We start from the raw sequence: 20,633 nt of genomic DNA, 5'->3' as shown, positions 1-20,633 counted from the left end.
CGGCCTCGTTAAATGTTTTATATGCCAATCAGAGAGCTGTAAGTCATTGATCATGTAATATCACTGGAATAGTAAACACGTTAGATCATCTGGAGGTGCTAAAAAGAAGTGACATCCAGGAAAGCCCAAGTTTAAAGGTGATAATTATATGTTCTAATAAACAAAACAATTAAAGTAATGATACATGGTTTTAAACAGAACGTTCTCGATTACCCAATTACGCTATTTGACCATGTGAGTGCGTTTGTAGACTGAGAATCGACCATCTAAACGGGCTAAAGTTAACGTTTTCACATATGTGAAAATGAATACATATTGAAAATTGTTGGCAAACAATTAAATTTAGCGATCAATGGTTGTTGCGCTTAAGGGGCTAAAATCTGTTGTGCGCCATGCTATCTCATTTTACAGTATTGATTGTTTTTCTACAAACACATTACCTCGTCAATTTTCAAAAATGGTTTGTTTAGCTATACGAGGGTCAATTAAAAAATACGAAGACTTTTGTCATAGCTATGTTACTCAACGTCATATTATTACTAAATTTGGTAGACATAATTTAGCAATAGTTTCAAACAATTTGCAAGAAAAAAAGTTGATAAATTCCTTTATATCTAAGAATTATTTAGAATCTAATCCTGCAAAAATGAGGTCACGGCGCACGGTCAAAATTTGTATTATGTCAACAATAAACCATATGATGTTGAAAGTAATATCTCTTTGAATTGGGCTTAAAACCAAATAATATTGAAACCTCAAATTAGGTATATTAATGGTATTCTATGTACCAAATAATGACGGGATGTATTGTTTTGTCGAACAGATATTAGTAACTAAAGACAGATAGTCCTCTTTAGAATTGACTAAAAACATCGACGACGCCAGACGTCACGGCGCAACGAGAAGTACAAACAAAATGGATTTAACTCAGGAAAAAGCCGATACAAGCTGTGAAAATGCTCAATGGTGCAAAAAATAAGTGAACAATTATTTGCAAGTTTGTGTTTAACTGTAATAAATTTTGTGGGGGTGGTGGTATTTGTATTTTGAATTTAAAACAGTCCGAAAGGAGAGTAGAATATCTGTAAATATTTGGTAAAAAAATAAGTAACGTAAACTGACGTTCAGGGTTATCCCTACTGCAAACTAAGAGATACACGGTTAGAAAATGAAAACTTTGAAGAACTAACTTATGATTCTCGAACAAATGTGTGCAAATAAGATGTTAAGTGGTTCAGTGCCATTTTAAATTGTAAGGAGAAAGGCACAAGAGACTAAGCGTGATATAAAGAAGGGGTATATCAATAAACTGTGCGTGTTTAATCTTGACGTCATGTTTTGAACGTTACCGTGCGCCGTGGTGACAAAACATGTTGTTTTTAAAAAGGGGTAACAAAAATACCGTCCCATCAAATAGACTAAAACTTCGCATATCAATAACATAAGTGTTGGTGCACAGATTAATCTGTTAAGTATGACTTTCATCAGAAATATATGATAGACAGCCACATTGTCTTCGTATTTTTTGATTGACCTTCGTATAAACTATTTATAGTAAAGAAAATTCTAAAATCTCATCTTTAAATTGTGAATATTTTTTCTTTAATCTCTATGCAAAACTCTTTTTCTCAAAAAGATAATATCATCTAAAAATGTTACAACGATCCAGCATTCTTAAGTTATACAATTTAGATATAGTTTTAAAAAAAAACTAAATCATCAATCCGTCGGCACGAGCAGGAAATTAAAGACAAATTATTTATGGATAAATAATTATCCTGATATTCTGACATTGCTGAAATTATGTCGACATTTGTGTACATTTGTAAGTAAACTTTATTTTCTTTTTGATCTATTTTTATTGCATGCTGATTTACCAATTAAGAAACTTAGAAAGTATAACTTCCTTTATGGTATGTTTTCAAACAACGAAAACATTTTAAAAACAAATTCTTTTTCGTCAGTAGAATTAAAATTGATTGAAACACAAAATACATGAATAATGAAATATTTCTTTGTTTTCTTAAGTTTAAAATGTTAACAAGTTATTTCTCGATATCTTAAAACTGGATTGAACCCTTACAGTGTTTTAAATAGTACGTTTTCTTTATCCTTCTTATGGTATCATTACTTCTACAACAGAATTAAGCGGACACAATTTCATGCGTGTCTTTTTCTATATTTGTTAATTTAAAACTTACAATATTTAGTTTAATTCATACATAACGTTATAAAGAATATGTTATTTCATAAACTTTGTTTTATCAGTACGTCGTTCGAATATACAAATATAGTCTGAAACACTAAAAGATCATTAAACAAGGAAGAAAAACATACTAAGGATTAAACTCCGGATGCACTAATTAAGTGATGTTTTTATATGCTTCAAGCACTAGAAACAACCAAAAGGATGACTTTAAAACTCTCGAGTTTAAAAGTCCTTTTCGTTTTGCGTAACTTTTTTATTATTTCCGTGAATACACGCAAGTCCAAACTACATACATTTACTTGAATACTAACGAACAACAGAAAGGGAACTGGGACAAATAAGAACTTCACTCTTTTGTTTTAGAAACTAATAATTTGTCTTACATCAGCATATATGGAAATGAATTTTACACAAATATCCCTCCCCGCTTTTACTTTTTAGACGATGCATAAAAAAGGAAAACTTTACATTTAACTGCAAATACTCAAAAGTGCAAAGTAATAAGGTTAAAGAACGTTCGTTTTGATGACATGGGTTTGTTTGTTTATTCCGTTCGGATTGAGTTAAGTAACTCCTTTTGTCTCACTTTAGTATGTCAGACGGTTCACTAAGCTTATGAATCACTTCTAGACGTTTCTCTCTCCTTCTCTCTCTCTCCTTCTCTCTCCCTCTCGTACTTATTACTGTAATCCAAAAGTCAGTATTAAAGTATTAGATTAAACTCTTTTATGTTTTGTAGACATCATCGTCCTATTAAAGAGATACTCTGCTGACAAAATTGCGAGGTAACATGAAATATATGTATTTAGATTTATCTAAAAGATTACAACAACGTTTTTAGTTAATTCAATGTTCATTTATTCATAATGTAATCATATAGAACATTCAAATTTATATCTATGTATGCACATATATTTACATTTCCTGTGTATTTCATTTTAAATTTCTTACGCAAACCCCACTAGAAACTGTCAGGGCTGAATTCCACACCATTGTGTTCTAACCAGTTTACTGAAACAGTCAGGAACCTAAGAAAAATCACAAGCTGCAAAAATAATTAGGATGATATGTTAGATTCTAATTTCCATATATGAAGATTTTGCTATTTTGTTTATCTAATGTACTGATGTTCATTAACAATATGTTTCATTTACCTACTATTTGCATGTATGATTAATTTGATAATTTAATACAAGAACCAAATAAATATTAACAATTGAATGCCATCTTTGATGATTCATGCGGACTATGAAGGTAACTATTATTGTAGAATAATTTAACATTTTTTCTGCAATGTCTTTACTTTTATATCTCACAAGTATTACGAAATGCAACATGTTATTGTTCAGATATACCTATATATACTTTTTACAAGACAATATCTAATATAATTGTAGGAATGTTTGCTTTAAGACAGCATCTGAGCTTGTGAAAAATCTGAATAAGTGTCGATTTTCCCTAAAATCTGTTGCGGATTTAATGCAAGATAGTAAGTTATTAAGTTTGCTTTCTTTTATCACTCCGAATCAAAACTATGTGTATTAAAATGTACCATGGAGCTGGTCCGTACAAACAATTTTTTCCAATATCACCTAGAAATTGATATTTTGACGCAAATAATAAATAGAAGATAGGTACATATATAATTACATATATAAACCAAAAGTAAACGCAGTAATATATATATGGCATTATCTGATCATCGTTTTAAGCAAAACAAATTACATAGATTGAAAATAATGCAATTTCTCGCGTTGTCTAAAAGCAATGTTTGGATGATACCAAAACTTGACGTTTCAAAAATGTGTGACTTTTGTGGGAGAATTTATAGTGCATGACTATACATGTAATAATAAACTGCAAAAAATAATTTTATGTTATTTGATTTTTCGATCAAGTTTTTTTACAATTGAATTTTGAAATCACTGTACATTAAAATGTTTGTTGCTCATATTTTTCTCTTTTTAAATATAATAATAATAGGAGGTACCACCTGTCGTAGTAAATGCGATGTTCGGATGAATAATATCGAGAGTCGCATGATTAATTCCCTGGAAGGCATTGTTTTTACGATCGGCAGCTATTCATACAAATCTGACGTTTGTATGGGGTTGAGAAACAACGGCGGAAGATATCTTATCATCAGCTGCTCATCAACGAAAGATGGTAATAACACTAAATGATATGTGAAACAATCATTCATAACATTTAAGCCGTAAATTTAAAATTTTAATTCATTGGAATAACGACCTTTCACTAATTTATAAAGGTTGCAGATTACATATATTTATAGATTTAACAATGCATTTAGACAATAGCATTTTGAGAGTAGGCAAATAAAGAAGGGAAATGTACAAAATTAAAATAAACATTCATTTTTTTCAAATACTGTTTCGTAAGGTATAATTAATCTGCTTTAAGTTTTCAGACATATTAGCATATGAGTGAAGTTAATCAGTCAGTAAATCTTATATCAGTATTTATTTTGGGATTAGAAAAGGTATTTTGCAACGATAGTGTACGTATTCCAATTATTCTGAGCATTCTTTTTTCTAATAAATATCTTTACTTTAAAAAGAAACTTTAAATATATTCAACATCATTTCTCTGTAAAATCCAAAAATACGCGACCACGCACTATCATAGACTTTGAAAGAGTGTTCCATATAAATACTCTCTGTGGGTATATATTTGACAGTACATACTCAGTTTCTTACGAAAGCCCAGACGGCTCAATCGTACGAAAGCCCAGAAGGCTCAACCGAAATTCAAAATACGAGATTCGAAATACGAGATTCAAGATTCGGAATTCGAAATTTAACATCTAAGTTAAACAATTAAATCAAGGATCTGAAAACTGTATCTTAGCGATATTAAACTGTTCTAAATAAAGATCATTCGTAAAATGATCACAGTTCCTTCTTTTAATAATAATATCATTGTTTGCATATATTTTTAACTGATTAAGATTTTTGCTACAGATTCGTAGTATATGTCTTTTGTAAACCTGTAAAAATGTCGAAACAGCACTTTTGACACTAATGCTACCCAAGAAAAGATATAAAGGATAACAAACAACAAAACAAAGGTCAACAGTTTCTAAAAGTTCTTAGGGCATATGAAAAATAAATAACGTTTATTACATCAAATTTTATATACATGTAGATGGATTTGAGGTTTGGCATACACAAGACTGCAGAAAAAAGGATGCACAATGTATCCAATTGAATAGTACTTGCATTTGCCAATGTTTGTCTGGATACTTAAATGTGAAAGACATCTGTGCAATAAGAAAGTTTAACTAAAAGTATTTTATTGTAATATCCTAAGATGATAAAAATATAGATAACACTACAACGATGCTTTTTTGGCTATATTTTCAATAGATCATGGTAAATGCTCATTCGATTATGATTGATATTAATGTGCAATAAAAAGTTCTTACAAATAAGGTCAGAGAAAAGTTAATTAAAAGTACATGGGCAGTTACATGTATAGCTTATACATTTTAAATTGTTACTCTAGTTTTATGTTTTGATAACTCTATTCATCAAGATTAAGTATTTTTAAGATGTGCCAATAAGCAACCAAACTAGGGAAAATGTAGAAAAAGAGGAGAGAAATTTAACTGTCATTGGGGAAAATGCGACACATTCTGGCAGAGAGACTGCAGAGTATGTCACAACTGTCTCTAATGCCATAAAGACAAGTTTTGATGTACATCAACAAGGTAAATTGTTTAAGAAATGCATTATGTTGTACCCTGTGTTTTAAAACTAACATTTCAATTTTAATCGCGACGACGTTACGTCTACATTTTTTAGTAGCAAACTAGCTCTCTATGCCAAGTATATGCTGATCATTTTAAACAAATAAAGACCCGAAAAAAACTGGCAACATTTTTTTAGCGCCAAAGTAGTCTACAGAAAACTATAAGAATTAAAGCAATGAAAAAGTCATTAATAATGCTTTAGAGGGTCAGAATAATTTCCGTGTACTATTATGTTGGGCGTTTTTCAATTGTAGCAGGTGTTTATTGGGATACAGCATAAAAAATCTCCAGGAATTTGTTGGTGATTATTAAAACAATTATCCTTGCAAAGTCTTCAATAACATCATGATGTGTAAACCTATCCATAACTGTTCATACATGCAATTCATTATATTTGTTTAAATATCATGGTTATCATTCTAAGGGGTTTTTTTTTTTACATCTTTTAAATCAATGATATAATATGTAATCTGCTTTTCATTTTTTTAATATTCAGGAAATATGTATGACAATGCAGGTTGTAAGTTAATAACTAACTCCCATAATAACAAGCACTGTATTCTATGTATAATTGAATAACTTTTAAAAAAGAGTAAAACTGAAAAGAAAAAAATCATTTCTTTTATATAATTAATATCATTTTTAATTTGAAATGATATTTGTTTTGTCACTAATGCTTAAAGAGACAGTACAGCTAAAATCACATGTGTGAATAACTTCAGATTTACCCATTGTGTCGTTAGGAAATAAGAAATAACGTTGACTGTAATAGTTAAAATACATAAAAATCCCTTTCACATACCTAATTTATGAAATTATGAGCTTCCGGAAATTTAAGGGTCGTACAGACTACGATACTTATTTAATTCCTAAATAATTTTAAAGGTAATTCAAAAACAGCAGAAGATATTATTGGGATACGGTGTGCAGCCTTTTTCTCTGGACTGCTTCTTGGAATAATTATAACATTGGTACTACATAGAAAGTGCAGACTTTGTGTCCGGAAACAGTAAGCGAAAATTTCTCTCAACAATTCATATTGCTGAACAAAAAAATCTAAATAATAAGATAAATATTATTTGATGTTTTATTTCAAAGCATAGAACCCATTGACCTAAAAGACAATGAGATCTCGTGCAGTGTTTCCAGAATAATGGAATGCAACGTTAATATATATCCTATAGACTGCAATAAACAGGTACAGGATAATTTAAATATACTTATTAAAGATAAGAGTTGAATTGACTGTTTTTCACTGTAAAATAAGTCAAATGTTCAATAAAACTATAATCATATTTGGTAGATTTTGTGTACATATGCATATGCGGCATTTTGCCTCGTGATAGAACTGGTAAAAAAAAAAGCATGTGTATGTTTTAGTCATTTCAGCGGAACAACGACCATCTGCCGTCCAACGACGGTCCTATCGACTCCCCCATATACACCAGTGTATTGGATATATCAATAGAAGATTGCAAACTGGATAATGAATATAATCACCTGAATAAACAACGAAATACTGACGAATACGACCATGCCGGTCTGCTGTTGTGTGATGAAATATATTCGGATTGTAAAAGAAATGTTCTTTGTGTGAATAGCGTTTACGCTACTGCAGCTGAAATAATATAACATCAGAACAATTTTGATATGTACATATTATATTTTGTGTGATTGTCAACAGGTGGCGTTTTGTATTTATAAAACTGCATATCTTTACACTGAGTGTGTAATTTAATGCTATTTAGAATGTGCGATGGTACAACCAAAATTGCGTAGACAAATGACGTTATTCAGTTAATCAAAGACACAGGAAGATAAAAGAAGATAAAATTTGTCCCACAAAAGGTTCAAGTAATTTGAAGTGAAATGATGTTTTGATATCAAATATTATATGAGAGTAATTAGTAAAACAAATGTACACTTATTAAAGAAACCTCGATCAAGTAAAAAATATCAAGTGCCGTCTAAAACTTTGTTATGTCTCCATTTCTTTTTATGTCACAAATTGCTAAATATATATTTCAAAAAATCGAAAACATGATTAAACACTTTTTTTTCAGAGCAAACATTTAGAGAATATACAGTACAGGGTTGATAGAGGCTTACAAGGGATGTGAACAGTGGAAGACAGGAGATGACAGGCTAAGTGGATATGCACAGGTCATTGTAACAAATTGTAAAGAACGACAAAAACAAGTATATGATGTTTTAAGACTATTTGTTGCAGATAGATCAGTCTTAAACGTAAACTGTTACAAGAATAACAGTTCATTCACACGAAAGATTAATTTGAAAACCCACACAAAGTACAAATTTACATTGGTTTTGCCCTCTATTTGCTTTAATATACTTAAAGTTGTGCAATGATGTCAAATGCTTTGATAACAAACCAAATTCAAACCATGTTATTTTAAAGGAAAACTGGTGTGACCGTATGTTTATTGTCTTTTGCCAAAATTGAAATTTATATTTGTGGACATCATGCAATAAATTGATCTGCCCCTTCTTCATTTTCTTTGATGACTGGGAGGAAACATCAGTTTTACAAATTAATTATTGCATGTCTTGTATTCTTTCGCCGACGAAAACTGAGTTATTTTATCAAACAGCATGATGTTGTTAAGACATGACTTATGTGAAAATATAAAAATAATAAACACATGCAAATTAAACAAATCTGAGTCAAAATTAGAATGAAAAAAGGCAGGCCTATGAAACTTACCCTCCTAATAGCATCGGCCAGCAAAACGACCACCAACACAAACAATAATTTATAAATGTTGTCCAAGACCACAGATTATGTTTGGAAAACAGATCGAATTTAGATACTCCAATTGATACCAATATTGCATAAAATACATGTACATCTGTTGAATGTTGGCTCGATGCAGGCAATTGTTAACATTTGTACAAAAATATATGAATGTGATGCGATTTAAATTTTGCTTATCTTATATCATATATGATTATATTTCAGCGTTGTTGAATAGCGACAATTTTTCGGCAAGAATATGTCTGTAATTTATTTAAATCATACCTAACGATGTTCATCATTACTTTGCCGCATGCAACGAAATTTTTACTTTGATTCACGTTCATTTAAGGAAAAAAGCGTGGTAAAAACAGTTGCATATGAAATTGATAGAAAATTATTTAAGAAAATTAGTTATGTAAGTTAGAATTTACTTATGCAAAAAAAGTAATAAAAATTGCATAGTGCAGGACATTCTTATGTTTCAATTTAAACGTCAACAATTGCCTGCATCGAGCCAATTTGTCATCGATTTAGGTAAACTATTTATATTAATTTAATAACCGGATATCGATATCTCGTTTTCCCCATTATCTTTTTATGCCATGATATTTTGGATTGCGTGCTATTTGAACAGGATTTCTGTTAATAATTCCATAGCAAATGTCCATTCTGAGGTTTTAATATGGTGAATTAAATTTAATACATCATGACAATGACAAGATATGACACTTCATCGTTAAATCTTATTACATGCATAAAATCAGAATAGGTGTAATCATTTTTAAATATTTGGAACATCGATTAAAGAATCGATCAAATAATTAGAAAAACTGAAAATAATTTATTCCGCATCTGAATTTTATCAGTGCTCATCCTCTGTTCAAATTAAATTTTTAAAACAAAAGTAAACCACATATCAAGTATCATAAATAATAAGATTTAACTTATCAGAGTTAAATCCATTTATCAAAGGGAAATCATATTTAGATTTCATCATATTAACATTTTATTTTATTATCAACTTGTAAATCTAGGCACGTATTTCACAACTATTATTCCCACAATAATCTGCGCCTCCTGGTATTAGCCTTACCATCGGCCTTAAATTTTGGGCTATTAGCCAAACCAGTGACGTCATTTTGTACTTGCATCAGTCCTTCAAAAAATTCAAGAGGCAAGACGTGATTTTGTTTCAGGCTCTGTCAGCCATTTTGTTAATGTTTTGGTTATGCCGTCGTTTTGTGTAAATTATTTTGTTACGACGAATTCTTATTACAAATTCTTAATTCTCTGAAACCTTTCAATCGCCGATGACAATTTAAAGCTTAGATTTTTATGGATTTAATCGGTTCGTAATACGGCACATGTAGCAATTGCTCGATCGTGCACGTGTTTTCAAAACATCCGACGATTCTTTGTTTTATCTTACAAAATTTATATGTTTTGATTTATTCTTTTTATTTTTAATGAGTAAACTATGCCAAAGAGGAAGGTTCGAGAGGCCCCGCCTGCACCACGTGCAAAGCCGCGCGACCGGAAGCGGGTCGCAACAAACAGCGCTGGCTCGGATGGTCCACAGCATAGTGTAAATCTGGTCGATCTATCTGGTCCCCAGCATAGTGCGAATCTAGTTGATTTCCCCACCTCACCTAACCTAAATAGGGAAACCATGTCGACCCAAAAGCAACCACCAGCGCTGAACAGGGAGCAGTTGGACGAGGTGACACGGGCAGTCATTGCCGCCATGTCTTGTAGAGCAGAGACCTCTCATCCCCAGAATAAGATGACGCAGGATGCATCCGCAGAGTATCCAGGTACTGACATTCTACCTACACTAGCCATAAGTAACAATCAAAAGTCTCATGTGCAAAGTTACCATAATGACCTTGGGCACAATGATTCCAATAACCTTAAGCTAAAAATAGCTAACGGCGAGTATGTTAACTTGGGTCTTTTAGTCGACCGCACTAATGAATCTGATCCTAATGACGATACAAAATACTTCTCTATGCAAGGTGGCAACATTACCTTGTCATCCAAATACAAACCCAAGGTTATTACAGATATTCAGGTATGGACTGATGCATTTCTGGTCTATGCCTCTATATATGTCCTCGCACACCCTGAGTGCAGTACAGCTTTATTCAAATACATGCATACTATCAGGCTAGGAGCTAGTCGTGCAAAAGCTCTCGGCTGGAGAGATTATGAAATCCAATTCCGTTTGAAAAAAGAAGGTAATCCAAATATGTCATTTGCTGTTGTTGACCAAGAGTTGTGGCTTTTATATATGTACATGTACAGCCCTCTGGCTGTTCAAGGGTCTGTGACACAAAACATCCCCCTTAGATGTTATGAGTTCAATTATAAAGGTCAATGCAACAAAAGTGTATGTCAATACAAGCATGACTGCATTTTGTGTTCTTTAAATCACCCCTATATCAAATGCAGACGCGGTTCAGGTTCTGATTCAACTTACAGGCCAAACAGCGTTTCAACATCCTGGTGCCCTCAGTTACCTAGAATGCAGTCAACCACGTCCACCTATGCTAGACCTGCCCTACCTCAGCGTCCCAGAGCCCCCAAGCAACCCACCAATTTAGACCTTAGCAGCATTGCTCACTCCCCGGTTAATGTTCTAAACTTAAGTAAATATCTCGCTCACTATCCAGATCAACTAGCTGCTTTTGAATTATTACAGGGTTTTACATATGGGTTTAAGCTTGGTTACCAGGGTCCACGGGTTGCATCAGACGCTAAAAACCTTAAATCTTTGTACTGTTTGCAGCGTGAAGCTATGCAGGCCGTCAACAAGGAACTAATTTTGGGGAGGGTTGCGGGCCCCTTTGTGTTTTCACCACTTCGTAATCTAAGGTTGTCACCGGTGGGCATGGTACCTAAAAAAGATGGCTCATTTCGACTCATTCACCACCTATCATACCCATCTGGATCTAGTGTTAATGACTTTATTGACAAAAGTTTGTGAAGCCCTTTGTATGTTAGCTAATCTGGGCCCCGGGGCACAAATAGCTCGCCTTGATATTAAAAGTGCCTTTAGATTGCTACCGATTCACAAGTCTGAATTTGAGTTGTTAGGCTTTAAGATACAGGACATGATTTTTATTGACAAGTGTTAACCATTTGGCTGCTCTGTTAGCTGTGCTAAGTTCGAGAAATTTTCAACATTTTTAGAATGGGTATTTAGGGACAGATCAAGTTGTGACAACATAGTGCATTATTTGGATGATTTTTTACTAGCTGGAAAAGCTAGATCACAGGACTGTGCCTATCTGATGGGTGTTTTTAGGGAAATTTGTACAGAGTTAGGAGTCCCGTTAGCTGAAGACAAAACTCTTGGTCCCACAAACTGTTTAGTGTATCTTGGCTTAGAAATTAACACAGCTAATATGACTGTTAAGATCCCCTCGGACAAAATTCAGCAGTTAAAGTTCAAGTTGTTGCATATTTTACAAAAACACAAAGTAACTTTACTAGAACTTCAAGAATTAACTGGGTTGCTGAACTTCTGTATTCGTGCTATCCCAGCTAGTAGGGCATTTGTTAGAAGGTTGTATGATGCATCCTGTGGGCTGTCGCGTCCTTATCACAGGCGTAGGGTTACTGAGGAAATGAGAAGGGATATTGACACTTGGTTAATGTTTTTGGAAAATTTCAATGGAGTTACATCATATAGATTGGTCAATTGGTCAAATGATTTTGATCTCCAGTTATATACAGATAGTGCAGGTAATGCTGATTTAGGTTGCGGGGCAGTTTTTGGTCATCATTGGGCATACTTGGGTTGGCCGGACCATTGGAAGGCGTCAGATATCTTCTCGGACATAACATTTTTGGAGCTAGTTCCTAGTACTATGGCCTTTGCAATTTGGGGCAGCAATCTGTCTGGTAAACGGCTAATAATTCATACTGATAATGAAGCCTTAGTTTCAATTCTCAATTGTAATACCTCAAAGTCCAAAAGAGTCATGTATTTGCTTAGGCAATTAGTTTTGCAAGGTCTGATGCTTAATATTCAGTTCAGAACTAAGCATATAGCAGGGATATACAATGTTAAAGCAGATTCTCTTTCCCGACAGCAATGGAATCGATTCAAGGCCAGTTTTCCAGGAGCAAACAGCCAGCCATCAGCAATTCCTGCATCAGTTCTGCACATGATTTACAGCTTAGATCCCAGGAGCTTCTGAGTTATGCTTTGTCAAACAATACCCGCAAACTATATGATACTGCAGTAAATGTATTCCATTTGTTTTGTCGAGTCTATCAAAGTCGGCCAGTTTGGCCCCCATCTCAGTCAGATTTAGTCAATTTTGTGTCATATCTATCACTGCAGAAATTTTCAGCCAACAATTAAAACATATGTTGCAGGTATTTCTTACCACTGTAAATTACATTGCTTCCCAGACAGGACCCAAGATTTTTTACTTTAAAAAGTTTTGCTGGACCTGAGCAGCAGCAATCCCCTCCATGACACTAGAAAACCAATTACCTTGCAGATTTTAAACACCATGGTCCAGACCCTCCCAAGCATCTGCTATTCATATTATGAATCCACACTTTTTACAACTATATTTGTTACAGCATTCTTTGGGTTTTTCAGAATGGGCGAGTTAGTACAAAACACAAAGCAGGATGTGGGGCATGCTATTCAAGTGCAAAATGTGTCATATTCACCACTGGACAACACAATTAAAATTGTACTTCATCACTCAAAACTGATCAGGCGGGTAGGGGGGCTGCCATTCAACTTAAGTCTACACATAAGATTGTTTGTCCTGTGTCCTGTATTAGGTTATATTTACAGTTGAGGCCGAAGTGTAGGGGATCATTGTTTTGTCATATTTCAGGAAGTCCGGTGACTAGATACCAGGTAGTATCAGTTTTCAACATGTTACTAGAGAAATTAGGTTTAGACACTAAGTTGTACAAGACACATTCATTCCGTATTGGTGCAGCATCCAATGCTTGGGCGTCAGGAGCAAGTCAGCAGTCTATTGCAATTGAGGGTAGATGGAAATCTTCTTGCTTGCTTAATTATATAAGACAGTAGCTCCTCTCAAAAATGTTAAGGTATTGAAGGTGACAACCTTCTCTCATGTTTTATTTACATGTATGCAAATTTTTTTTAGATCATACAAGAATCTGGATTGTTGGGTCATCCATCATTAAACATGCTTTTTGTCATGCAAGAAAGTCTTGCCGGGGCACTGATTTACAGCTAGATAGACACAAGGCATCCATTTTCTGGCAGGGCAAAGGGGGCATGAGGTGGGGTCAACTTTACTCTAAGATGAAGACATTGCTTAAGGTAGAAGATTTTTGTCATACATTGCGGAGGCAATAATATCCCTATGCAAATCGGGGCTAAATCAATTGAACTGCGATTTGGTATTATCAAAACTTTGGAAAAACTTTCAAGACTGATGCCATCCACCACTTTAGTTTGGTCCCAGATTCTGCCCAGGGGTGTATGGAGGGGTGGGAGGAACCCAGTAGCTTTAGAAGAGGTTAGGAAGCGAACAAATAGGGCTGTTGCATCTGCACTTAAAAGGTTGGGTGGAAAAAATAAAATATCCAGAGCTGCGCATTGATAGCCCTGGTTTGTTTGCCACAGACAAGGTACATCTTTCTGGCCTGGGCAATGATTTATTTCTGTACCGCTTGCAACAAGCACTACAAACATTCTTGTCCGACCCCACTGTGTTTGCGTCGCCTAGAGTAGGGGAAGAGGGGCCATGGCTGCGCTATGACTAATTGGGTCATAGTTAGTCACACTTGACGGTGACTTTTTGTTTTTGTTATTTCACCTAGTCCACTCGGTCTCAGTCATGATGACTTGAGAAAAAAAAATTGTGTGTTTTTTCTTACTCGGTCAATTTGCAGACCATATAACTATTAATGAACAGCATTGTTGTTACTTTATCATTTCAATCAAGGGCACTTTTTTACTCCCATAACAAGTAGTTGTTTTATACTTTTATGCCTTTGGGCTTAATATTCCCTGCCCTCATGCTTTAATCTCGCTTTTAAAATTTGCTATAGCTTAATGGTATATAATGATTAATCTCAACCTATAGCCCTCGTCCATGGCCCGGTGTAGCTCTACTGGTGGCGCAGACTATGCTGTGCATAGTCTCGTGGCGGCATTCTGGCTTACCAGTAGTGCTTATGTCAACAATATTAATTGACAGTTATTTGCATTTGTATATATATTATGGACTAGGTGAGCAAGCAGTTGAGCATCTGTTCCCAGGGCTCAAGCTTTTGCTTTGCTTGTTTGTTAGGGATGCCCTATAAGGCAAGAATTGATGCCTGGCTCCCACATTTTTAAGCAGCCATGGCCAATCATCGCCAAATAAACTTAAAATAAAATACTGTGTAGTTGTCTTTCATTGGGCGATTCCCCAAACTTGTTTTGTTTTCTGTATTTCGTCTTTGATAATAAGATTTAACTTATCAGAGTTAAATCCATTTATCAAAGGGAAATCATATTTAGATTTCATCATATTAACATTTTATTTTATTATCAACTTGTAAATCTAGGCACGTATTTCACAACTATTATTCCCACAATAATCTGCGCCTCCTGGTATTAGCCTTACCATCGGCCTTAAATTTTGGGCTATTAGCCAAACCCGTGACGTCATTTTGTACTTGCATCAGTCCTTCAAAAAATTCACCCACCCTCCCATATCCCTTATACCTGCTTGAGTCAATGCTTTTATCTATTAGGCTATTAGCTGTTTAATTGATATACTGTTATTAATTAATGTACAATGTTATTTTTCTTTGCTGCTGTTTTTTCTTTCTGACCATTGCAGGACAAGCTGAAGCCTGGTTCGTTGTTACTTTGTATTTGATGGCCTCCAATCGTCATGGCTGCTGACAGAAATCCCACGCAATTCCAACAGTGGGCGGCATTCTGGCTTACCAGTAGTGCTTATGTCAACAATATTAATTGACAGTTATTTGCATTTGTATATATATTATGGACTAGGTGAGCAAGCAGTTGAGCATCTGTTCCCAGGGCTCAAGCTTTTGCTTTGCTTGTTTGTTAGGGATGCCCTATAAGGCAAGAATTGATGCCTGGCTCCAACATTTTTAAGAAGCCATGGCCAATCATCGCCAAATAAAACTTAAAATAAAATACTGTGTAGTTGTCTTTCATTGGGCGATTCCCCAAACTTGTTTTGTTTTCTGTATTTCGTCTTTGATAAACTGAGTTATTGCTACTATTTGGGAAAAAGGTATTGTGAACAGTCCTTTAAATTGTTGCATATATTTGAATATCTTCCTTTTGATGATCGAAAACACTATTTTGATGGTACTACATGTATAAATTACATATTTCTTGTTTGAAATATACCTTTTAAGTTCAGGGACCGATAATTATTTCTTAATAACTTTACTATATTTTGTTTACCTTCAGAAAAATTTATTGATTGTGTAAACTAATGCTGAATTTAGAGAAATTTAACTGTAGACCATTTGTTTACATACAGATTGAATCAATTCATGTACATTTTAAAGCATGGAATCACAACCTTACATGTACTACCAACATCTGACTAACAACTCTTTAAAAGTCAATATATAACACATAGTATGAACATAAGGTTCTCAAAGCCGACATCAGACAAAAACAAAAACAGGAAATAAATTATTATCGCAGTTCGAAAAACTTCATAGTTAATTAATTTCCTGTTCTAGTTTTTTTTTTATTGTTATTCGATTTTACATTATGAACAAAACATCCTTTTCTTTTCCTTATTTAGATTGTACTTCATGTATATAGATACAATCAATTTTTCGATCAGATATATCATCATCTAAATTACACTTTACTTAATATGCAATGAAATATAAAAGTTTTCTTTAAACATTGTGTTAAGCTGTATTTCGCATGACATTCGTACTTGAATTTACGTAAATTATGTATATTTTATTTTTAAAGTATATACATCAATACATTTTACAGAACTAATCTGAACATTTTGTAATTCGTCAAATGGTTCTTATTATTGAAAACAGTTTGCTTCAACGTTATACATATAGTTCACAATACATATGTGATCAATAGCAGTGTATACAATAAAAACCTATTTACTGGCCATGAGGACGATAGCAAGTTTATTGGCCCCTAAGGCAGCAACTATTTCACGTTGCAAAGCCGAAGGAAATAGTTGCTGTAGAGGGGAACAATAAACTTGCAATCGTCCGAATATTCAGTAAATAGGTATATTGTATTTTATTAGATCGAAGAGAAAATCATTTGTATTCGATGCCAAATTTCTTGATGGTAAACAAATTAGAGCTATCTGACTTTGAATTGCATGTAGCGATCGGATTACGTCACAGGTGTTCCGAGTTTAAAAAGGAGGGAAATCGAATGCCACCGGTGAATAGTTTCGATGACTATTGGGCAGATAGCGAGGAAACTGTTTCACGGTTAGATAGAATAGCATGTTTTATTTGTTGTAATTTTACATAGCAAATATTCACAGAGGTTTAATTGGTTAATTTTTGTATCTGTAACAATCGTTAATTTGTTCTCGACAAGTCAAGAAAAGTGGTGGACAATTTATCATATGATTTAATTGAAACTGATATATAAAACGAATAAGTTGCTGTCCTTTGGGCCCCAGTATTAGTCTTGGGTTCATGATCTTAACAGTTTAGAATCTAAAATTACTGAGGTTGCTTGCATAGTATTCTCGATAATTGTAGCACAATATGTTTGAGAAGAAGATTTTTAAACATGTTCTCTAAATATTTGTATGTTAATCTTTGGACATTTTAGGGACCCCAGTAGAAGTCAGTGTGGGAGGGGGGAGGGGGCAATATTTTGAATTAGCGTTATAGGAGGATGCTTCATAGTAATATCATAAATTGAGGCAATGTAGTTCCTGTAAATATTTATGAACGTTTTTCCATATAAATTTCTATGTTAATTAAATTTTGAACCACTTTTGAGGACTCAATATTAGTCATAATTTTAATAATTGAGAATCTAAACTATTGGGGGATGCTTGCATAGTAGTCTCAGTAATTCAAAACATTTTCTCTATACTTTTCTGTTTATCTTTGAACCCCTCTTGGGTCCTAGTTTTTATCCGGGGGTTACGGTTTTAACAATCAAAATTTTCATCATATGTACAAGTTTTGATGTAATTATTGTTATTGCTGGTGCAGTGGTTCTTAAGGAGAAGATTGTAAAAAACATGCACCCTTTTTCACTTTTTCGCAATTATTTTACCTTTTGAAACGGTTGTGTCTTTAATTTTAACAACTTAGAATCCCCCCCTTTCCAAAATAATACTTTGTACTAAGTTTGGTTAAATTTGACTCTGTGGTTTAAAGAAGACGTCATTTACCTTCAGTTCAGAAGAATACTGTAACGACTGAAATTAATCTAAAACGCTTAAATATCTTTACTTTTGTATGATATTCAGAATATAATAATTAAGCCTGAAAAACAGCCATTAGTAGGAAAACAACAGTTAAAAAAATTTTGGAAGTCTCGGGGAAAACATTTAAAGCGGTTTAACTGCATAAGTGTATTGAGGAATAATAGAAACAGGCTTGATTCTGACTTTCATTACCTTCAAATTTGTACATTGTATAATTGTTAGCTTTTACTAACAATAATTACTACAATAAAATGAAACGGTCATACTCCTTGAATAGAAATATTATGTGAATTAAATTGGCAAAGATCACATATTACAAAGTTCAAATGCCAGTGAAACCCATATGTTACTGTACTTTCACATTTTCACAACCTCAGCTTCATAGAACTTAGAAATGTGCGCATGCCATGGAATCCCGAGTCACGTGTCTTTGCTGTGTACTCGCATGGTTCCTGCTCTATCAATAATGGACAAACTGATTTTTGCACTTCTTATGTGGTTTTACTTCGCTTATAGAATAGGTCAACGGTGATTACGGTGTAGTATCAGAAGACTACTTAACACCATAACCAATGGAATGAAAAAAATACAAGGTTTGATCATTAATTAACCACCTCCTTATACAAATTTTGGAGTGAACAGTTATCTTTGTCTAACATTAAGGTAAATGAGCAAATAATGTCCCTAGATTAGAACAAGATGGAATTCATTTTTATGGAAACACTACACGCCGATTACCAAATAACTTGACTTGTTATTTGTATAAAATATATGTGAAATATCAGAGGAGTTCATTAAATCTATACTACTGTATTAAAATAATAGACTCGAATTTTTAAGAAATCGGAAGAGTACTGTGTTTTGTTTTATATATTTAAAACATTATTGGTACTTGAAGATTACCAGTTTGTTTTTATTTTTTCTCAACCAAGCTTCGATAATTAATAATCAAGAAAAAATCCGGAAATCATGTGGATTTTTTGGATTTTACAATCTTGCGCATGCGCATTACATTCACGCTAAATCACTGGAGGATTTTTAATTCATGTTACCACAATATGACATTTGTCTGGACAAACTCAGAAACGATATTACAAATACGTGTAAATTTTCATTAAAAATTTGTCATATATTCTGTTCATCAAAGGAAATACGGGAGATAACTACATGTATAATTCAGTGCATTTAATATGAAAAATTCCGAGAGTTCCGAATGTCAAAATGGTGTGTAAATTCGAAGCGAGTAAAAAAACGTTGGTGAAAAAGTGTTGAATTCTTCATTAATGTGAATTAAATTTTTAAAAAGAAAGGTATTTACAGCCTCAAAATGGTTTGTTATGAATAATTTGACTGTTATTTTCAATGTAGCTTCATTAATTTTTTCCAAAATTGTTTCGGAGCTATTCTTAAATTTTCAGCTACATTACAGGTACGGGTATATGGAAGGTATTTAAATGTGGTAGATACACAGATTCTGTTAGATTTTTCTTTCTAAGCAGAGTGTAGTGAAATTAACAGCGTTTTTGTAGGCTTAAAGCTTGATTATGTAAATGTCAACAATACGGTGTATCGAAGTATCTATTTCTGAAACGTCCAATATCAACCCGTGCACGCACGGGTCAAAGTCTAGTGTATTTGGAATTATATTTGCTCTTTTATTTTAAGAAGTATTATTATCCGTTTTTTAAAATCAAAAAAATCTTGGGGTTTTTTTATAATGCATTTCCTTATTACCCTCTTCTTAAAAAAGGAGATAAAACAAATTTTTAAAAATTATTGGTCGTCAATTTTAACATATACTGATTATAAAACAATAGCCTTTATATCTGCAAAACGATTTAAAAAAAATAATTGATAAAATTGATAAAGATGCTGCCACCTTTCAAAAGGCCCAGGTGAAGTTGAAGTTGTGGTTCTGCTATTGACAAGCCCGATACTTTATTCACTAATCTTTGACGATTTACAGCCAAATCAAGTGATTTAAACAAGAACTGCCAACGCTGACGCCAGTTTTCCGCCTACATTTTACATTCAAATAGTTCGGTATTTCTGTCAGATTTTCAAAAAACTTAGTTTTCTACTAAAAAGTATAATCAAATCGTAATCAATTTATATCAATATAAAATTTGTAATCAAATTTCTAAGAAAAAAAATTAATTAGAAGATTATCAAATATGTCTTTTAGTAAGGCGGCTATACAATGCGATCGTTCACAGTTCTTAAACAAATCAAGTCGCAATCTTGTGACAGAGTGTCTAGAAGATCTAGGTTTAGACAGGTCACTTAATGCATATTTATTCCTTTCCGGATTAAAGAAAAATGATTCTTTAAATGTGCAAGTAATAGCGGTAACGCGAGTTACGTTGAATTTAACCATTATTCCAGCCTCGACAAAATTATTTTAAAGATTAAAAATACTGATCCTAAGTGACAAAAGGAAATTAATCGTTATAAAAGAGTTAAAGA

General features: G+C 33.3%; 2 protein-coding genes across 3 annotated transcripts; both read left to right on the top strand.

Annotated features, from left to right (window-relative positions):
• The first annotated feature begins 1,751 nt into the window (after window positions 1-1,751).
• On the top strand, window positions 1,752-8,480 carry LOC128160424 (uncharacterized). 2 transcript variants are annotated; one of them, XR_008240278.1, is made up of 8 exons: window positions 1,752-1,825; window positions 2,949-2,994; window positions 3,607-3,698; window positions 4,193-4,375; window positions 5,781-5,939; window positions 6,236-6,990; window positions 7,080-7,179; window positions 7,362-8,480. XR_008240278.1 is itself a non-coding variant. In XM_052823741.1 (8 exons), exons 1-8 carry the CDS (start codon window positions 1,804-1,806, stop codon window positions 7,611-7,613), a joined length of 978 nt encoding a protein of 325 aa, XP_052679701.1. In that variant the 5' UTR covers window positions 1,752-1,803; the 3' UTR covers window positions 7,614-8,480. The 2 variants fall into 2 exon arrangements, 1 of the variants encoding a protein (XP_052679701.1); XM_052823741.1 differs by having other exon boundaries at window positions 6,867-6,990.
• A 1,264-nt stretch (window positions 8,481-9,744) lies between these two features.
• Window positions 9,745-15,880, top strand: LOC128158182 (uncharacterized). The gene is made up of 2 exons (XM_052820934.1): window positions 9,745-10,553; window positions 13,887-15,880. Exons 1-2 carry the CDS (start codon window positions 10,217-10,219, stop codon window positions 14,099-14,101), a joined length of 552 nt encoding a protein of 183 aa, XP_052676894.1. The 5' UTR covers window positions 9,745-10,216; the 3' UTR covers window positions 14,102-15,880.
• Window positions 15,881-20,633: the final 4,753 nt, after the last annotated feature.

This window comes from Crassostrea angulata, chromosome 8 (assembly GCF_025612915.1).
Source record: "Crassostrea angulata isolate pt1a10 chromosome 8, ASM2561291v2, whole genome shotgun sequence".
Lineage (NCBI taxonomy): Eukaryota > Metazoa > Mollusca > Bivalvia > Ostreida > Ostreidae > Magallana > Magallana angulata.
This window is presented reverse-complemented; position numbering and strand designations above follow the sequence as displayed.

Excerpts from the sequence above, each read along its gene's own strand:
- LOC128158182 (XM_052820934.1), top strand. The coding sequence starts at position 10,217 with ATGCCAAAGAGGAAGGTTCGAGAGGCCCCGCCTGCACCACGTGCAAAG. Across the intron at positions 10,554-13,886 it reads TGCATCCGCAGAGTATCCAG|ATCATACAAGAATCTGGATT; the intron begins GTACTGACATTC and ends AATTTTTTTTAG.
- LOC128160424 (XM_052823741.1), top strand. The coding sequence starts at position 1,804 with ATGTCGACATTTGTGTACATTT. Across the intron at positions 6,991-7,079 it reads AGACTTTGTGTCCGGAAACA|CATAGAACCCATTGACCTAA; the intron begins GTAAGCGAAAAT and ends TTTATTTCAAAG. Across the intron at positions 7,180-7,361 it reads CTATAGACTGCAATAAACAG|TCATTTCAGCGGAACAACGA; the intron begins GTACAGGATAAT and ends TGTATGTTTTAG.